General features: G+C 47.5%; 1 protein-coding gene across 1 annotated transcript in view; it reads right to left on the minus strand.

Moving 5' to 3' along the window:
* RUNX3 (RUNX family transcription factor 3) overlaps positions 1-20,331 on the minus strand; it is a 129,952-nt gene that overhangs the window by 55,404 nt on the left and 54,217 nt on the right. The window contains exons 3-4 of the mRNA XM_074976257.1: positions 7,648-7,892; positions 5,101-5,257 (exon numbers count right to left, since the gene is read on the minus strand). Of these exons, the coding sequence (XP_074832358.1) occupies positions 5,101-5,257; positions 7,648-7,892 (402 nt within the window). The remainder of the gene's footprint in view (positions 1-5,100; positions 5,258-7,647; positions 7,893-20,331) is intronic.

The raw sequence follows: 20,331 nt of genomic DNA on the forward strand, positions 1-20,331 counted from the left end.
CCAGGTGGGTTAATATCTCACACCCAGTCTGCCAAAAATACTTCCCTGCAGGATTGTTCCTGAGAATGGTTAATTTTATATGTATTCTTGTAAAGGGTGAAATTGAGTCTGATGCAGAGAACCAACAGAGATTTCAGGTGCCATGTAAAAATCTCAGATTAGGACTTAAATTCTGCACATACTTTGTCCTGGCTTTCTATACCAGGGTGAATTTTCCCCAAAGTAAATTTCAGGAGCAAATGCAAGTATTTGCACCAACAGCCTATGCCTAAGAGTTCCAATTCTGCAGGCTAGGAAACACAGATAATGTGACGTGGCTTTTGCATCCACTAACCCACACCTTGAGGCTGTCCCATAGCAAAATACTCTCAGGGAAAAACAATTATAAATCAGGAATTATTAGAAGAACTTATCCATGAAGCAAATTCAAATAGAGGCAATAAGATTAGAAAAAAAAAATTCTGTCTGCTCACATACAATTTGCAAACCCATCAGGAGGCAAATGTTTTCCAGTAAGTTATTTGTGACAAAGTTTAGCACAAATACATGAACAATCATATTTGGATTATCAGTCTCTCCTAATGCATTACCAGGATAGTTGGGAGATTTAAGCCCTGGGTTCTTCTCACAGCTTTGCGTATTTTTCCACAATTTACTTGACGTCTCTGAATTTCAGTTTCACCCTCTGTAAGATGGGGTTCACCAGAACACGTTCCTGCCTCACAGGTGGCAACCTGTACTCATTGGAGAGCAATCTGTGATGCTCAGTGTTTCTAAAGCATTTGGGAGAGTCTCAGATGAGCTGTATTATATAGCACAAGTTGTTGTTATTATTACTCAGCACCAGAGCTCTCATTCCCAGCCTTCAATGGTGGCCAACTAGAACAAGTACAAGATGAATAATTTCAACCCGGATCCCTCCCCAGATACACCATGATGCACAATATCAGTCGTCTAGGCAGTCTGACTGCATCAGAAAGCCTCAAGTTAAGTCTCACTCTTCCGACTGTGGGCAAATTGCTAATTACAGGCCAGATTCCAATCACCTTTACACAGAACAATATCTTACTCCAAAAGGCATTCCACTGATTTCAATGGGGCTACTCTACAGTAAAATAGTGTTCAATAGGTCTTTGTGAGAGTCATTCAGTCTCTTTGTACCTTTGTTCTCCACCTGTAAAATGGGGGTGAGAAAACTTCTTTTCCCTCAGTCTTTGTTTTATTTCATCTATTATTGTAAACTCTGAGACAGGGATGTTTTCTTACTAAATGTATTTGTAATTCATAGCATAAAGGGCCCTGATCTCAACTGGTGCCTAGGGGTGTTACTTTCCAAATAATAATACTTTAACACATATTATGATGATGATGATGATTATTGTCAGGGTGGTCAAACAGTGGAATAAATTTCCAGGGGAGGTTGTGGAATCTCTATCGCTGGAGATATTTAAGAACAGGTTAGATAGATGTCTCTCAGGGATGGTTTAGACAGTACTTGGTCCTGTCATTGGGGCAGGGGGCTGGACTCAATGGCCTCTCGAGGTCCCTTCCAGTCCTAGTATTCTATGATATCTTGAAGTAGATGCTATTTAATCAGGTTTTACACAAACAAGTTATGCATTTCTCTCATAGCTGATATGTAAACATAAGTATCAGAGGCCTGGATTCTGCTGGCAACTACTTTGGAGTAACTCCAGATTTCTGTTGAGCTGTGTCTACACTACAAAGAGGCCTTCTGTCAACAAAACTAGGGAACATCCACACTAGAGATGTGTTCTGTACAGAATCTGTCAACAAAACCACTTTTTTCCTGGCAGAGTTCTGCCTTGAAAGTTTGAGGCATAGCATCTCTGTAGACAGAAAAATAGTGTAGCTGCTCTGGGGGGGTCGTGTGCCGACAGAGAGGGCTTCCAATTCACCTGGAAGCCCTGTTTGCAGAGCTTCTGGCTGGCTGTTCTGTCGACAGAAGGCTGGGCAGTCTGGCCGCTCTCTCGTGACAGAGCGTGTCAACAGGGGGAGCCCCTGTTAGGTGTGGACGTGTTCCGTAGACAGGTTCTGAAGGCAAAACTCTGTTGACAGTGATTTCTGTAGACAGAACTTTGTAGCGTAGGCCCAGCTTTAGAGATTTAAAAGCTCAAACGGGAGGAAGCAAAGTGCAACAGAGAAAGCAGAAATCTGACAGAAATAATTTCTATCATTAATTTTTTTAAAGATATTTGGCCAAATTTTTCTTTCAGCCCCACCACTCGGGAAAGGGCTTAATCCTGATGCTTAATTTTAAGCACATGCTTAACAGAAGCATGTGCTTAGGTACTTTCACATGCCACATCAATAAATGAGGTAGAGCAGAATTAGAAATCAGACACACCCTCCAGTGCAGATTCCACATAACACCACTGACGTCAGTGGAGTTATTTTAGATCGGAGAGAGAAGAATTGGGCCTAGGTTGTGCGTTTGGAAGTCTGACAGACCCCAGTCATCTATGGAGGGAACCAAACCTGGAATCACTGGAGCTTAGCCAAAAGCTAGCTGGCTGCGAAGCACTCATTGTTCCCTCCAGAAGTGGTCTCAGTGCCACTAAATGAGACACGTCACCACACCTAGAAGGAATGTGGGTTACACATTCTTGCTTCTATCCTCCCTAAACTCCTATGGACTTCCTTACTCCTCAAGGAAAGCAAGATTTTTCCCATTGCCCAGCACAAGACGAACAGGTTAGGGTCCAGTCTTGACATATGCGCCTATGTCTCCTGTGCACAGGTGGCCTGATCCAAAGCCCACTGAAGTCAATGACATCTCTACTGATTTTCATGGGCTTCGCTCAGGTCCATGGTTTAGGATGGAGACTGTACACCTAGCTATTTTCAAGCGACAGTAAACTCCTGTTGTTTCAGAGCATGAACATGGAAACCAGGGGAGAAGAATTAATATGAAATTCAAAATCAGACTGAGATTGGGCTAGACTCATAGAGCCAGAAGGACTATCATGATCACCTACTCAGATCTGCAAATCCCAGGCCACAGAGCCTCTACCACACACTCCTGCAATAGGCCCCAGCCGCTGGCTGAGTTACTGAAGTCCTCCAATCTTAATTTAAAATCTTCAAGTTACATAGACTTCATCATTTAACTCATTTGGACTGAAAATTTGTGTAAGAAAGATGAAAAAAGGAGAGAGAGAGAGAGACTTAGAAAATAATTGACTACAGAAATGAAAGCTTAATTCATAAAAGAAAAACATTTTCCGTCCATCAACCTGTAACCAGTTAAGTGGAGAGTTTTAAAGAAAATCTGCAACTTGGAAAAGGAGCCAACAGGAAAAAGGAAATGTCTGAAAGAATGTAAACTATTCAAGTTTCATAAAGAGTAACAAGTAAACAGTTATTACATGCAAATAATTTTTAACATCACTGGTTTTAATTAATGCCGAGAAGTCAAAGTATCTTTGACATTTGTATGTATACATTTGAAAAGTTACAGGAAACACTGCCAAACAGCCATTAAAATATGGGGTTTAGCTTTTTGGAGAAGAACTAACTGCTTGAATCTGTAGTGCTTACTGGTGATGAAATTTTAAACTTCTGTGTCAAACAGGGCTGTAAGGAATAATGCATGATGGTAAGAGATAAACTATTTGCCTTCAAAAGTTGTCTGGACTGCAGTATAGTTAAGGGGATTCACTTTAAATTGTAGTCAGTGATACAGCACTATGTCATTTAATTGACGGGTTTTTTTTAAAAGCGTGGCTTATAAGTCTGCTGCATAATGATTTGTTTTAAAGGTTAAATTATAGTGTTGCTGTTTTTTAAGAACAGAAGGGATCATTAGATCATCTCGTTTGACCTCTTATATCACAGGCCATTGAGTTTCATCCAGATAGACCTGCATTAAGACTCAAGTATATCTTTTCCACAGACTTGATCTGAAGAACACCTTCTTTGGTAGTTTGCTCACCCTGGGAGTTAAAAAGTTGTGCCCTGTTTCCTACAGGTGCTGGAGCTAGAGGCTTGGGGGAGCTTCAGCACCTAACTTGAAGTGATTCCCTATGTATACAGCATTTACAGCTTGATTCCAGGGATCAGAGCAACCCCACCCCCGCTCTCTCCCCCCACATTGTTCCAGCGCCCCGGCCTATTTCTAATCTGAACTTATTTTACTTTAGTGCCCTAGAACTATTTAATTTTGCATTTACCAAATTAGATTAGTTTTGCAACTTTAGAATAAGACACTAAAATTTAGAATTGCATTCTGGAATTTCTTCTCACGCCGAAGTTCCAAATATATTTTTGTTTCACTCATCTCCTAATAAGTGTAGCATTTGACCTGGAAGGATTATAAATTGATTATGGTACTCAACACTATATTTGACTAATAACTTCTTTGTCTTTTAGGTGTGAGAGAAAGGTATGGAAATAGTATTAGTCATGCTTCAAACTCTCCATCTACAAGCACTGACAATATCCAGTCACTGAAAATATTTAGTGCCCTTCTTATAAATCTGGAATAGATTCAGTATAAGGGACTGTATTTAAAGGAGCACTGAAGAGACATTCGACCCTTTATGTTGGTATCTTTTTATAGACAATTCAATGGGAACTTTTTCACAGATTTTAATGGGATTTGCCACAGGTCTGAAAAAATGGATGTGTGTCTATTTATGCATTTTGTGTGTGAAAGGGTGAAACTCAAAAGAGAACAAATTTTAGTTACAATAATCAACAGCTTTTATGTTAAGAAAAAAAAGGGTACATTCCTTCTTGGCTTATTACTTTTCTGTATAAATGCAGGCAAAGCCCAAACGCAGTCATGCAAAATAGTATAAGCCAGCTTTTACTGACCCTAACAACAACTCAATGGGCCCGATTCTGATTCCATTGAAAGCAGTGGCGGAACCTCCGTTGACTTCACTGGGAACATGATTTGGTCTTGAATTGCTCATTTCATAAACTGGGGATTGAGGTGTCAGTCATGAAATCACACCCCATTATAAATTACCTCCCGGCCTCCCCACACTTTAAAAAGGCCGTTTCACAGCTTCAAAGACACCACCATGCTGATTTGCAGTTGCTTTGAAATTAAAACATTGTACAGTTACCTACCTCTGCCACTTCGCCCAACAAATCGGAGGTCATTAAACCTTGCCACTTGATTTTTCATCACAGCTGAGGCATTTCTGAGCTCCGCAGAACAATTTTCATCATTTCCAGCCATGACTGTTACTACGGTCCCGTCAGGTACATCTCCCAGGGCTACCACCTAGAGATCAGTACAATAAAGTTATTTTATACAATTTATTATGAGTAATAATAATTATTAAGCTGATCAAAGTAGGCTCATTACTGTATTCTGCAGCCAGACATGAGGAATTGTCATTCTAAGTAGAAAACAGCACTGAATTTTTCTAAAAATTTAAAACAGATATATAAATATATTCTTAAGAAAATTCAGAAGATTTCAAGTTCCTTTCATCAAATAAAGCTGCAAATTACATCCTGATAGATGAAAGATTCCCTTGTTTTCTGAACAGGAGGATTTACTGTTGTTCCTTTAAAAAAAAAAACACTGTCAAAATGTCGTTAAAATTTTAATAATTTTCAGTTAATTTTGCCTGAATGATGACAGCAGGTTTTCTCCCATAAGAAATGTATTTCTATATAATCCACCTGCAATGATCGCTGATAACACAATAAAAATATGTGAGAGAACAACAACATGTCAAGAATTTCATTGCATGTTGCCACTCCAGGATTTCACCTTTCACTTCCCCTTCAGAAACTAAGCTGCCTATTATACAGCCCACAGCCACATGATTTTAAGATATTCTCCAGAATCATTCCAAATGTAGTCAGGATTTCATTCTTTAAGATAGCCAGGAGGATGTAAACACGCCATGGAAGCCTACCCTCTTCAGCCCTATAAAATACACTCGAGCAGGGATTTATTCGTTTTAAAATGATTGTCAGAGGGAGTTTTTCTGCCCCGAACTAGTTTGCATAAATACCTATTTGTAAAAGGATTCAAACCAACCGCTGGTGTTGAAGATTTTTAAAAGCCGTTTCATTTAGGGGCTGAGACGTTCTGAAAACATCCAACCAAAGGGGCCCATTTTTGCTCTCCGGCGTGAGTAACTCCTTGACTTCAGTTGTACAGCGGGAGTGGGATATAGATCTGTGAAGCTTCAGAATTCTGGAGAACTCACACTGCCAGAACTAAAGGAAGTCATATTTTCCCATCGACTTTCTACATTAATCGTTAGATCTCGGTTAGATGGTCACATTATTTAAAATGGTCGGATTTCAGCGCGGCTTTATTTCCTTTTCCAGGTTTTTTCTTGATTTACCAGGAAAAGTTATATTATTTCTTATGATTACTATTATTGATAATAACAACATTGAAAAGTTACATTGACACTTCCTTCTTGAAATGTATCTTCTGACTTCGATCTTTTCTCCATGCTTATTTTTCTGAACTTTTTGGCTCTTAAAACCCCATCTACACCCATGTTCTCAAGTCCCTTTTTTCCCCCTTATTGCTCGGTCTATTTTTTGTACGTGGATCCTTTCAGTAAGGGACATTAAATTCGACTTTTTAAATATCACCCTCCCCCGCTCCCAAGCACAACGCAGTTTGGATTTTGTCCGGTTTGGTTGTCAATTTCTTGTCATCGCGTTTCTATGGGCTCCCTTTTCCCTACATTTCGATCAAATACAGAGCTCCCTAATTCCCACGGGTAATTGATTCCTGCGAGGCCTGCTATAGTGACACGCGTCACCCACAAAAATCATTTTTCTGGGTCCCCTTGGCCAGCCTCCAATCGCTGTAAAACGGGCCTCTGACAGCTTTTCGTCTTTCTTTATTAACTCCAGCCTGAACTGATTTGGTTTATTCCCCCCCCCCCCCAGATCGGTTTTTAAAACCCTCCCACCCGCTCTAGGAACCCGGAGAGAAACTCCAGAAATCCCTCGTGGATCTGCGTTCCACTCGCTTTCCGGCGCGGATCTATTTTCGCTTTTGTCTTAAGGACCGAGCATGAAAAGGATTTCCCCGGCCGGCCGCTGTGGTCTGATTGGAGCTGCGCTGAAAGGTCTCCTCGCTCTGTGGGTACTTATGTCTGTTCTCGTTCTTCCCCGTAGAACTTCCCTCCCCCGGTGCGGGCTATCGGTCCCCAGCCAGAAAACCTGGTCAATTTCTATCCCACAGGGGCCAACCGCTCCGCCGTCTTAGCGCTGGGCCACAAGCCCCAGCGAAGCAACAGGGGGGAGAAAAGAAGCGGCCTTGAATGAACGCCCAGTTCTTTGCAGTTTGTTTTCCCCTCCCGCCCCATTAGCTAATTAGCTTCGCCTTTAATTCAATTGCAAAGTTCCCCGAGAGTCCCAACCGCCCTGGAGGTTCTCACCGCAGATCCATCATAAATGCGCCCCTTGGAAGTACAGGCAGAGTCGAGGCGCGCTTGGAGGAGGGGGCAGGGTTTGCAGGGCGATAGGGAGTAAATTGCCGGGTATTTTCCGTGGGTGAGTTTCCCCAGCGTCTATTTCGCCCTCTCTCCCACCCCGGCCATTGCAGCGGGCGATCCGGCGGGGCTGCGACCCCTCTCTGGAAGAAGCCCCCTCTGGCTGCCCCTGGGAACCGCCGCCGCCCCAGCTTACCTTGAAGGCCACGGGCAAGGTCTTGTTGCACCTCCAGTGAGAAGGCAGCACCGAGCACAAGAAGTTGGGGCTGTCCGTCCGCACCAGCTCGCCCGCGTGGTCCGCCAGGACGTCCACCACCGAGCGCCCCTCGGGCCGGCTGCGGGAGCCCGGGGCGGGCGCGCTGAGCGCCCCGCTGTTCTCTCCCATCTTACCGCAGGGGAAGGCCGTGGAGGGAGGTGTGAAGCGCCTGCTGGTGCTCGGGTCTACGGGAATACGCATCACAACAGCGGGCGTTAGAGAGCCGGCGAGGGGTGCGGGTGCGAGGGGCTGGCGGGCCGGGGCGCGCACGGGGCAGCTGCGCAGAGGCGCACGGCTCCGCTGGGGCTGGCCGGGTCCCGCTCGGCTTCTGCGGGCAGCGCTTTATGGAGAGCGGGAGCAGAGGGAGCCGCGGGGGGCGAGGCGCCTCCGCAGCTGCCGGGGTCCAGGGTCCCAGCCCTGCGCCGCCTCCTCGGGCCGAAGGCGGAAGGGGAGCCCAAATCCGGAGGGTCACCCTGGCTCCGGCGCGCTCCCCGGTCACTTGGCCCGAGCTTGGAGACAGGCGAGCTCGGTGTGCGAGCCCCGGGGTTCTCTCCTGCCTCCCCGCCCGCCGCGGCTGGCCCCCTCTTGGCCGGATCGCTGCGGTGCTGCGGGGCGCCCCGGCGGAGAAGCGCTCCTGGCGCGCCCACACGCACGGCTCCTTGGGCACGGGCAGGTCTCCGTGCGCTGGGCGAGGAGCGGGCTGGCCGGAGCCCCGGCTCCGTCTTGGGGGTTTTCCTTCCTCTCCGGTGCCGGGAGAGTCGCTGCCAAGCGGGGCCGCTTGAGCCGGGCGGTCGCCGGGCCTTTCCTCCAGCCAAACGTCTGCCCCAAAGGCGCAGCTGTGCGCCGCGCTGGGTGGAGGCGCCCCCGAGGTCCCCCGCTAGGCTGGGCGGAGAAGCGCCCCTGTCACCCCCCCCCCAGGCGGGCTGCCAAGCAAGTCCCAAGAACAGCTCCACCGTCCTCCAATCAGGAATCGTGCGTGGACCCCCCCCCTCCCCCAAGCTTGGCTGCTGCCCCCCCCCCTCCGCCCCCACGCTGCTGGCGGGTTTGCTAATGGCAGACGGGGCGCCCCCGCTTCCGAGCTCCGAAACCAGCCCAGTGTCCACAGGCACAGGCTGACATACCCTATTTACTCCCCGCAGCCGGGGGGAGGAGGAGTTGTTCGGTGACTGACGGGCCGGAGCGCCAATGGAGAAGGAGGGCTGGGAACCCCCACCCCACCCTTCCCCTCCCGTTTGCACACGTTGCTCGGCCAAGCGAGGGAAGCCAGGGGGAAGGGGCGGAGCGAAGAGGAGGGGGGGGCGGGAGCTCTGCCGGCAGCCACGCCCCCCGAGTCGGCGCGTCGGGAGGACGCACCTAGCGGAGCTGCGGCAGATCAAAATACCCATCGACAGAGCGCTCCATTCAGTGGGGCCTCATTAAGTGGCCGGAGCCCATTAAAACTTTGCTGTATCGGGTCACCTACCGCGGGAGCACCGGGCCGAAGGGCCAAGCGGGACGCCAGAAACAGGCGGCGATCCCTAAGATCCTGCCCAAACTTTCCCACGCCGATGAGACCCGCGGCTCTCCACCTGCGAGGGATTGGCCTCTGGCTTCCTGCTTGAACGCTCCCCTGCCCGCTCGGCCGCTGGGCAGCGCAGCCCTTGGCTGCCACGAACCGCTGAACCTACCCGAAGCTGCTGCAGGAAACTTCAGAGCCATGCAAAGCGCTCAGGAAAGGGCAGAGACCGGCAGAGCTGCTGGGAGATTTTTTTTTTTTTTCAGGGGTTTGAGAAAAAGCTCGAGGGGTTATTTACTAATTGCCAACCAACCACCAAAGAACACAGCCTGCAATCCGCAGTGCTAGTCTAAGAGCGGGCCCAGTCCTGCTAGCGATCCCCAGTGTGAAATGTATTTTCAAACGGAAACTGACATCTTAACCTAAGAGCGCATTGCGCAGAGGGGCTCGGGGACTTTTCTTTTTTTCCCCCTCTGTTTATGAACCGACTTCTCCGCTACCTTTCTCTCCCAAACTGAAATTGACCCAGGAACAGGCAGAACTGCCGATCGTTCCAGAGCAAACTCCTCTACCCCGGCTTGTTAAACAAACGTCTCTTTTAGCAGCTCTTAAACCAGTCCGGATCCTTCCCCACGCATTGGTTGAGATTTAAAACCGGGGGATATAGGTTTTCAAAGGGGGATTTTAACAAGAAAATCTGTAGGGGGCAAAATTGTACCGACTCGACGAGATTAAAATTCGGTCGATCCGTTTGTAGGTTTTGTTTCATGTTTGCGTCGTTTTTTCTTCTCGCAGATGACTCGTCTGTCTAATAAAGTACCAAACCGCTACAACGAAACGCACCGCAGAATAGCCTATACAATCCAATCGCGCTTTCCCCACGTTTGGAACCCACATCTTACCAGCGCGCCTAATGGAAATGAAGGCACCGTTTCCCGCCACACACACTTTAACCGCTGACATTTCTAAAAGGACGTTACTTTTTCTGCACCATCACGTGCGGGGAGGTGAATCGATAGCTTTCCTGCCACCTCTTCGTTGGACCGGTTTAGAGATCCCTTTATTTTTTCTTTACCCCATGTTTTCTCTATCCCCATTTTATTTATTTCCTCTCGGTTTTCTCTCCCGAGTAAGCCTCTCCGTCTACACCAGCTCAGACGCTGTTTTGATTCTGGGCTGGATAAAGTCTTCGTTGGACTATCTTAAAACCATAACAAATGAGCTAAGAATTTCTTCGGAGAAATTTCTTTGGAGGCTGTAGATAGTGAGAGGAGGTCAGGCGGTACTGACCCACTGAACTCAAACTGGGAGCTTTTGTCTTCCAAAATCCCTCCACTTTCTGGCCAACCCCGGGCGCCTCCTACCGCTATTATTTTATGCTGTTGTTTACTTTGATCCTTTAATGCCGAAGTCTCATTTTAAAAATTGACTAAGGAACAAGGCAGCCTCGCAATGTTTGTTACACACACACACAAAATGTCAATTTCATCAATTTCATCATTTTGCCGCCGCGCGCGTTCCAAGCCGATTTATGGCTTTGAAATAACCAATTATCTCTGACCGTGGGATTCCTACCCAGACCGGTGCAGCGCGGAATCTTTAAACAGCTCGAGGCGCGCTGGCGCTGGAAGAGGCTTGCTGTTTGCCGGTGCGCGCGTGTTTGGATTTCTCTGCCGTGAACGTACAAGGAGAAGAAACCTCAAACTGCACCAGCTTGAAACACAACAACGGAAAACGAACTGGCGAGGGTGGCAGGGGGAAGCGGGGCTCGGGCGGCTGGATGAAAGCGCAACGGGAGAAAGCCAGAATAACAGTTGCGCTTGTCTCGCAGCTGGTATTTTAATTGCGGTGGGTGTCTGATGCACTAATAATACACCCTGAGACACTCCCCCTTTGCAGGGGAAAGGCTGAGCTGCCTCGGGATCGTTCCTGATCCCCCGCGCACCCACAGCAGAGATCGGCACGAAGCTGGTCCATCCCCAGAAAGCTCCCCCGTCTGCCCATACTCAGGAAACCCGAAAGCAGGGCAGGTTCCTGCACTGGGGGCTAGAAGATGACCCAAGTGGTCTACTTCTTCGGGGGAAATTTTAGAAGGGCGAGCTGCCATGGAAGCCGAGTTCCTCCACGACCCCACTGAAGGGGTGCTTGGGAGGGCGGGAAAGGGGCCGGGCCTTGGGGGATGGTCCCCCCCCCTCCATCCCCATCCACGCCTGTCCCGTGGGAAGCCGGGCGGTGGGGACGGCTTGCCCACGCCCGAGCTGGAAAGCGGAGGAAGTGAAATGACTCGACTCCGCCGCTAGTGGGCGCTTTCGCCCCGCCTCTGAGCGGCCCCTTGCCCGCGCGCGCGCGCACGGATCGGCGCACGAGCGATTTTCTATTGCGTGCACCGCTGCTGCGCCCTCGCCTCCCCACCCCCCGGCTCCCGGCCAGCTCCGGAGCTCCCGCCGCCGGAGGGGGGCCCCGGGCCAAGCCAGCTCTGTTTGGCCCTGACCCTGGAGGACGCGCGGTGGAGAAGCAGCGGCCTGTTGAAAGCTTCTCCAGCGCTGGGGCGAAGATCACGACCGCCTGGGTACTGGGTTAGAGCCTGCCAAGGTCATCAGCACCGGAGGGATGTTCAAACGTTTTACGTGTTGTTTCCTCACCCTTTACACGGCCTATTTGTTGCACTGTCTTCCTGCCTATCGGTCCCAAACCTGCTCTGTCTCTGGAGGATGCTAGATACTGCACCATTCCCTTTTTTTTAAATCGGTGTATATATTGCTGCTCTGACACTGATAAATCACTTTCATATAATCACCCTCTGCGAGTGGCTTTCCTCGTTTCACAATCTCGAGTTGCCACAAAAACTAGCCACAATTATGTTACTTGGTGATTTCACCCAATGAGGGAATGAGTTCTGCACTTTGCTCTGCAAAGCAGCTCCATGGCTTTGTTCTGCGTTGGCACCTCTGGTTGGATACCATTTGGCAAAAGTGGAGCGTTTTTGAGAAAAATGCCTCGAGGTTGCACTTTTTGTTGCTGGCAAGTTTCTCTTTGCAAATCAGACATAAAGGGAGCCCAGCCGAACTCGATATAAATGCAAAGGATTGGGACCGTTCAGTTTGAAAGTCTGTTTTCATCTGTGATTTTCCTTTTTTTTTTTTTTGAAGCCAATCCAACCCCATTTTAATGATGCCAATTTTACTTCATGTTTAATTTCAGTTTTCTTTCTTAAAAGATGTTTTGCCCCTACAGCAGGAATGCTGTATGCTTCTTGTTCTTTTTCTTTTTCTAAACCAAGACTTATTAGCAACATGATCAAAAGACAGATGCAGACTAACACAGCTACTTCTGTGTTACTAGGTATCTTCACAAAACAAAAAAAGCAGTCCTGGAGCACTTTAAAGACTAAAACAATTTATTAGGTGATGAACTTTCCTGGGGCAGACCCACTTCTTCAGATAGTATCTACAGTTCTGAAGAAGTGGGTCTGCCCCACGAAAGCTCATCACCTAATACAGTATTTTGTTAGTCTTTAAAGTGCTACATGACTGCTGTTTTGTTCTGAAAAGACAGATACAGTATCATATCCCACAATGCACTGCACATATTAAAAGGGGAAGTTAGCCAACATTTCAAGATCAGGTATTGTTTGCTATTGAGATAAGAAATGTTTATTGTTGGGCTTTTAGACATTCACCGTTTATCGAAAATAATCAGGATTTTTTTTCTTTTTAAGTTTTGCAATTACAGTGTCAGGAGCCACAAAGTCCTTAAAGTATCGGAGGGGTAGCTGTGTTAGTCTGGATCTGTAACAGCAACGAAGGGTCCTGTGGCACCTTATAGACTAACAGAAAAGTTTTGAGCATGAGCTTTCGTGAGCACAGACTCACTTCATCAGATGAGACTCTGATGAAGTGAGTCTGTGCTCACGAAAGCTCATGCTCAAAACTTTTCTGTTAGTCTATAAGGTGCCACAGGACTCTTCGTTGCTGTTAAAGTCCTTAAAGAGCCACATGTAGCTCTGGAGTCACAGGTTACAGACCCCAGTGCTAAGGTAAAACCATACAGACACAAATCCCACTTCACTCAACCAAGTGAAATAAGTTATTTAAAAATATGAGTTGCCCTTTGTCAATGATTTCACACAATAATCACTATTTGAAAATTAAGGCAGTGTTGAGTATGCTTTATCTTTAAGAGTAAAGATGTATTTGAAAAACTTTAAGGACTCCAGCAGAGAGATAATTGGATTTTGTTGGGTAAATGGCACAGGTAAAGAAAAAAAAATCAGAGTCTATGCAAGAGCACATCTCACATTTAGGCATCTCACTTAGTGGCTAGTTTTTCCAGAGACCAGAACACTTTCGGTGGATTTAGCATTTTTTATAATTTGTTTTCAATTCTGGGTGCTGAAACTCTGACTATTAAAGCATTTCCAGCCGTAGAAGACAAAATTTGTAAATTACAATTTTAAAAGGCGTCTGATTGTCTGATTCAGAAGCAAAACCCTGATGTTTGAGGTTTATTTGATTGTTTTACATTCCCTTCTATTTTCTTTAAGGGCATGTTCCCACCAATACCGTTAAGTGGTTATTCCCAAAGTGTCACACATGCATACACACAGCCAAAACAAACAAACCAGACAATGAAGTACACAAACTGCTCCACCCCAGATGACAGAAACGATAGCCAAGTTATAACAAGTTCTGTTTTCCTGTTTACAGATGCTACATTTCACATAACAATGACCATATCATTGAAGATTCACATGTAAAAAGTGTGATGAACCCAGCTGTTGGTCAAGTTTTCTGGGCACATGTGAAGTTAAGTAGAAGCTCAGAGAGCAAGGGGACAGACAAGGTGGCTTCTGGGAAGAGGTTAAAGGGAAGTCTGTGAAGTGAAAGAGAAGCATCTTGAAAACAGCCTCCAGATTCCTATGTTTGGACTAAGTGATCCTGGACTGAGGTACCATAGAAGAAAATGGGTGTTGTGTCTGTCGGCTATAGGGCAATGTCGTTCCATCTATATTCATAAATGGTGTGTGAAGAATGTTTAGACCAGAAACTCTCTATTCTGCCTTTGTTCAACACCTCTCCCAAGGCGGGGTCCTGGTCCATGACTGAGCCTCTGAGTGCTGCTACCTTACAAATAATAAACAATAACAGGGTTTTCATTGGAAGTGTGTTGGTACTTCATTGATGCAAATACCAAAAAGGGCCCTCAACTCTATTCTTGGTGTTCCTAATGCACCTGGTAAACATATTGCAAACTCGCCCGGTGGGTAATGTACCATAACCTAGTGCTAGCGAGACAGACAGCTTACAACACTCAAACCCTCCTCCCCTTCCAATAACTCCCCACTCTGGTCTGCTGCCCCTCAGCCCCCTTGTTTTCCACTGCCAGGGCCAAAAGAGGACCTTTGCAGCCTGCCTAAAAAGGCACCAGAGTCAAGCTATTTCAGATCAAGGGTTTTTGATCTTTTCCCTATGGACTCAGTTCTGCACGGGGGACATTTGAGTTATACTTGTGTAACAGAGGACAGACTTGGGTCCTGGGAGGCTACTTCAACATTGCCTTGCACCTAACAACTTGATTTGCAGCCATGCCAAGTGAGTGCACCGGAGGTGTCAAATGCTCTGGTTCTGACTGGGGATCCTTTTACACCCAGGTCTGAATGACAAAGTGCAAAGCAGTGGAGGATCAGGCCCAGTGGATCTGGGTACTCACCCAGCAACACACAATGCACAATTTATGGGAGCTTGCTGGCTCCTTTTGCCAACGGGCTGCAAAGCAACCTGCCAAACCAGAGCACACACCTGGCATGTCAGACCCACTGCACCAGAAGACGCTTACATGCTTGATTCCCTTTTCACTCACAATAGCACAGCCTCGTTCATTTCAGTGCTGTTATTCCCAATGTATACCTCTGGAAGGGAGAACATAACCAGGCCCCATGCGTGTTGCACAGTGGTGAGATGTCTACGCCTCGTCCACAAACTCAGCCCGGCCCTTCCCTTTGCAAGGGAAAAGTGACTTTTCCCAGCTCTCTTTGCCAAGGCTTTGGTGGAATTGACAAGACTGGAGCTACAGCCCCTGACCAATCACAGGCCTAGCGGTGTCTCTGATCTTAGCTCTCCTTTGAGCATTGTCTTTATTCCTTTGCAAATCAGTAAGTATGGACTGGTGGGCAACAGGGTTCAGAGCTCTTAATAGCTTTCCCGCTTGGTAGGAAAGCCCCCACACTTTAGAAAAGGTTAATAGTGAATAAGCTGTAGGATTTGCATGTACCTCTTCTAAAATACTTAATAGCTTCTGTTCCTTTGTCAGAGAGGCCAGCAAGTCCTTAAATCACAGCTTGCTGGGATTACTTCACTTACAATATACTCTGTAGTTTTTAATTCAATTGAGCTGGTATTTAGTTGCAGATCCATTCGCTTTAACATCAAGGAAGTCAACGCATGGTCTGTAGGAAGCTTTTTATTAAAAATTCATTGGCAACTGCATCCCAAAGCTCTCAGGAGCAAACATCTCAGCAGAGCCATTCCGGTGTCTGGATCTGTTTTGCACTGAAGGGACGGGATCTGAGAGCAGCTTGCAGGGAAAGGGACGTGCCCTTCACTGATAAATCAAACAGCAGAGGCTGGGCCCCATGGGGAACAGACTGTGACATTTTATAACCCCAGAGCATCTGCACCTTAGAATGATCGGATACCGTTAAATCGGGCGGCTGACAGACTTCTGGCGCCCTGGGAGAGAAGGGAGGGGGACCTGGCTCCACACTCCCCAGAGGGGTAGTGCCTTGGGCAGCCAGCCCTCAACAGGGGCCCGGAATGTGCCACACCGTAGCCCCTCCTCACAGGCAGCCCTTAGCTGCCCAGAGCACACTGGTGATTTAAATGGCCCAGGGCTCTGGCTGCTGCCAGCCTGCAGCAATGGTGATGGCAGTCAGGCGTTCTGGGCCCTTTTGAATCGCCAGGCCTTGGGGCAGCTGTCCCTTTGCCCCTCCCGCCCCTCTCCTCAGGCCTGCTGTTACTATTTGCATTGTGGTAGTGTCCAAGAGCTCCACTGATGATGGATCAGAACCTCACTGCACCCCCCCTCCCCCAAGATTACCCCCACCACCAGGCCTGACACTGGTATAAATCAGGAGTAACTCCAGAAGTCAGCTGGTGTGTAAACAGCAGTTGGGTGCAGAGAACTGAACTGAGCACAGACTACTTTTGTCACACCAGCCGCATGTCTAAGCACTCTGCCTTTTGCCTTAGAATAATCGGTTAAGACTGTCAGAAGCCCAGTCGAAAGAGATGATTGTTTTGGCGGGATTTGCAAAAGCCTCTAAGTGACTTTAGAAGCCCAACTTCCACTACTTGGGCATTGTACTTTTAAGTCACTTCGACCCTCATTATCACAGATACCTTCCCATCTCACTCCCTACCACTTAAGGTTACGCCCAGTGGTCACATTTTCAGTGCAACTGACAGTGCCGTTGAGGGTTTTGAGTGTGGGTCCCATCTGCGACTTCCCCTCTTTTTAAAAAGACCCTAATGACTGTCAGTCCCTTTTTAGTTCTTAATTAATTTCAGAGTTCAATTGCAAATAGGAAACAAGGCAGCTTTTGCCCTTACGCACATGCCTATTACTGTTCCATTTAATGTGGTTACATGTGGAATGCTGTTACCCGTTCCTGCCTGCAATAAAAGCCATATGTTCGTAACATTTTTGCACTTGAAAAAAACTTTTCGGAAAGGAATCAAGTATGTTTCCTATGCATGGCATGAGATAAAAACTAGTCATAAATATTCAAAGACCAGTTAGAGCTTTATGCTTGATTGAACCAAGTGAGCACAAGGGTAAAGCCAATCAAATAACGAAAGAATGAAATCCCGACTTTCTTCTAGGAATGTGCTTAGGAAGAGAAAATGAATGATGTGTTTGGAAGGGTCACAAGCACCTAAAGACAGCACAGTCCCTTTGAAAGTAAAAAAGGATTTAAAAAAATCATAACGGTTAGAAACTCGCGACAGGTATGGAGAAGTGAATAAGGAAAAGTTATTTGCTTGTTCCCATAACATAAGAATTAGGGGGCACCAAATGAACAGGTAGAAAGTTTAAAAGAAAAAAGGAAGGTTTTCTTCATGGAACACACAGCCAACCTGTGGAACTCCTCACCTGAGAACATTGTGAAGGCCAGGACTTTATCAGAGTTCAAAAAGAACTAGATAAGTTCATGGAGGATAGGTCCACCAATTCTTATTAGGAGGAGTGTGAATGGTGTCCCTAACCTCTGTTTGTCAGAGGCTGCAAGTGGAGGACAGGAGAGGGATCATTCAGTCGTTACCTGTTCTGTTCACTCCCTCTGGGGTATCTGGCGTTGGCCACTGGCAGAAGACAGGACACTAGGCTAGATGGACCTTTGATCTGACCCAATATGGCCATTCTTATGGTCTTAAGGGTTGCTAATGACAATGGGAATTTAGGGCCTGATCCAAAGCTCACTGAAATCAATGGGTATCTTCCCTATGGATGCAAGTGAAACTTAGCTGGCTCATAAAGTCATGAACTGGACCAATGGAAGGCAACCAGTGTCCTCAGGGCCACGTGCAGCTCATTAAAGTTCTGTGTAGCTCATAAGATGTTACGTTTGCCCTCGTCCATGGCAGGGTTGTCAGATTCTGCTGGTTTCCATCCATGTGGGGTTTTTCCAGCTGGTATTCCTACAGTGACACACCCGTAAAGCTTGGGGATATGAAGCAAGGTGTGTGTTGATTGCGCACCACATTGACTGCAAGAGCCACATGTTCCCTCTGCATCCAATCGGCACACCCCGCAAATTGTAGTTACATAAGCACCGTTAGCACAGCTACCCTATCCTGGGAGGTCATCCTGGTTACGACAATCCTGCAGCGATGGAGCTGAAGGAGGGCCACCCATGCAGCCTGCTTGTGATGGGGTTTTGGGGTCCCCATGCACTGCACCCCGTCTGCAGGCAGGAGTGACTTTTCCTGAGCAGGTAGAACAGGAGGTTTATTAGGCGACAGAGGCCCAGTTTTTTACAGAAGCGTCAGTGCAGCAGTCAGAGACAGTTATTCCAACCCGTCCTAGGGAGAGGAGCCCGAGGGGTGCCCCTCTGGGGTGTAGCTTCCCCCTTCGCCAGGCTGGCTGCCTTCCAGCTCCCTTTCCCCTCCAGCTTCTAACTGCCGTGCCCAGAATTAAACCCAGCTTGGCTCCTCCCTGCTCTTTGCTCAGGGCAGAGGTGTTACCTGCCAGCCTAGGTTATAGCCCCAGGGTCATCCTTAGCCGCTGGGAGCTGCTCTGCTTGTCTCACACACATCCACTCTCCCCACTCCAGCACACTGCTCACTAACCTAGCTTGCACATCACTGAACAGGACCCCATGTAAACATGGTAATTTGCATTACTCAGTGGAGATGCCATTCGCCTCAAGGGTGGAACATAAATAATGCTGCATTCTAATACCAAATGCATATGGATATGTTGTGCCGGGCTGCTTGCTCGGGTACACTGCTGTAAGTCCAGAACCCTTTAAGTCCCCGCTATGCTATGTCTGACTATCACAAATCCGATTATGATTCATGCCGGAGGCAGTCAAGATTGTGTCAAATCCCCCACCAATACAGTCCCTTTTTAGCATCCTAGTGCTAGAGCAGAAGTCAGCAACCCCCGGCATGGGCGCCAAGAGTTGCGGGCAAGCCGATTTGCATTGGCACATGAGGTGGGAGCTCAGCCCCGCCCCTCCTCCCCCAGGCAGCCAGGAGCTTGCTCAAAGCCAGGCCACCCATGGATTAACAAAAGACCAGCTAATGCTACCAACCACCATCTAAATGGTAAAGCTCTGCCTCTTCATTTATTTATTAATGAAGCTGTTGTAAGCAGGACTATTAGTGACTGTATAAAGCAGCACTGGCACTTGGACCATACACAGGAAGTCAAAAGGTTAAATTTCAGCACTCCGCCTTGGAAAGGTTGCTTACCCCTGGGCTTGAGGCGGTCACTGACATTCAGAACCTTGCAAGGTCTGGTTGTGTCCACAGCACGTGTGTCTGACCCAACTGTAAAATCACCAGTCTGTATTTGCACTTCCAGCATTGCTAGCGCTGGTGGTCCCACGGCAATAGCCTTCCCAAAAATCTTCATGGTGGATGAGGACCTGTGATGCTGCAGAGGCAATGTACTGAGCTCCAAAAAGGGCAAGACAGAAAAATTCCCAAGGAAGGAAAAAAAAAAAGGGGAAACGTCTGGATGATGGAAAGGGAAGTGAAAGTCACATGGCAGCAAAAAAGTACAGCAGAGTCACAACCGACCAAGCTGCAGTTTATTAGAAATAATTTGGCTGCACATACCAGGTCCCATCATGCGTCGGGACACTGTTGTGCTAGAGACACAGATCTTTAAGTCTGTGCCCTTGGCATCCAGTGCAGCACTGGGGCTATATCTAGGGATACCATTTAAAGCTGGGGTGGAAAGCTGCTGCCCTAACACAATGGGGTCTTGCTCTGGGTTTCCCGGGGGCTACGTTAATACAAATAAATAATGGTAATAATCTTGGACCCAGAAAGGCCACCTAAAGCCAATTCTTATGCAGACAATGGGCATCAGGAAACTGTGCCAGCCAGTGCTCCCTGTAAACTAAGCACTTGGGCAGCCACCCAGGAGAGATTCAAGTGCTGCCCAGCTGATTAACAGAGCACCCAGCATGTGTTCCTATGGGTGGTGTGCATCCACACGTCTCAGTGCACATAAAATTTATTCTGTCCATGGATGGAAAAACTTAGAGGGAACTCTGGTTCTGGCACAGGTGCCTTGGCTGCTATTCCCCAGAAGTGTATCCACTACCAGCACACTCTGTCAGCATCTCCAGTAGCCTGGCATCGCATGAGATGTAGTAAGTCCAGCAGGATTGAACTGGGTCATTAGTCAGGGGACCCTCAGGGAACACCAAGGATTCTTGCTGGTCATTCAGGAGCTAGGGCTCTCCCCTGTGACTCTGCATTGATCCAGCACCCTGGCGGTTTGGGGGAGATGCCATTGTTCAGCTGTGATGATAAAGTGCATTGACATATCGCCTTTCATCAGAAGATCTCCCATAGCCATACGCAGGTACTCCAGGTTTGTTACCCTCCTCTGTC

Source organism: Carettochelys insculpta, chromosome 24 (genome assembly GCF_033958435.1).
Source record: "Carettochelys insculpta isolate YL-2023 chromosome 24, ASM3395843v1, whole genome shotgun sequence".
NCBI classification, from domain to species: domain Eukaryota; kingdom Metazoa; phylum Chordata; order Testudines; family Carettochelyidae; genus Carettochelys; species Carettochelys insculpta.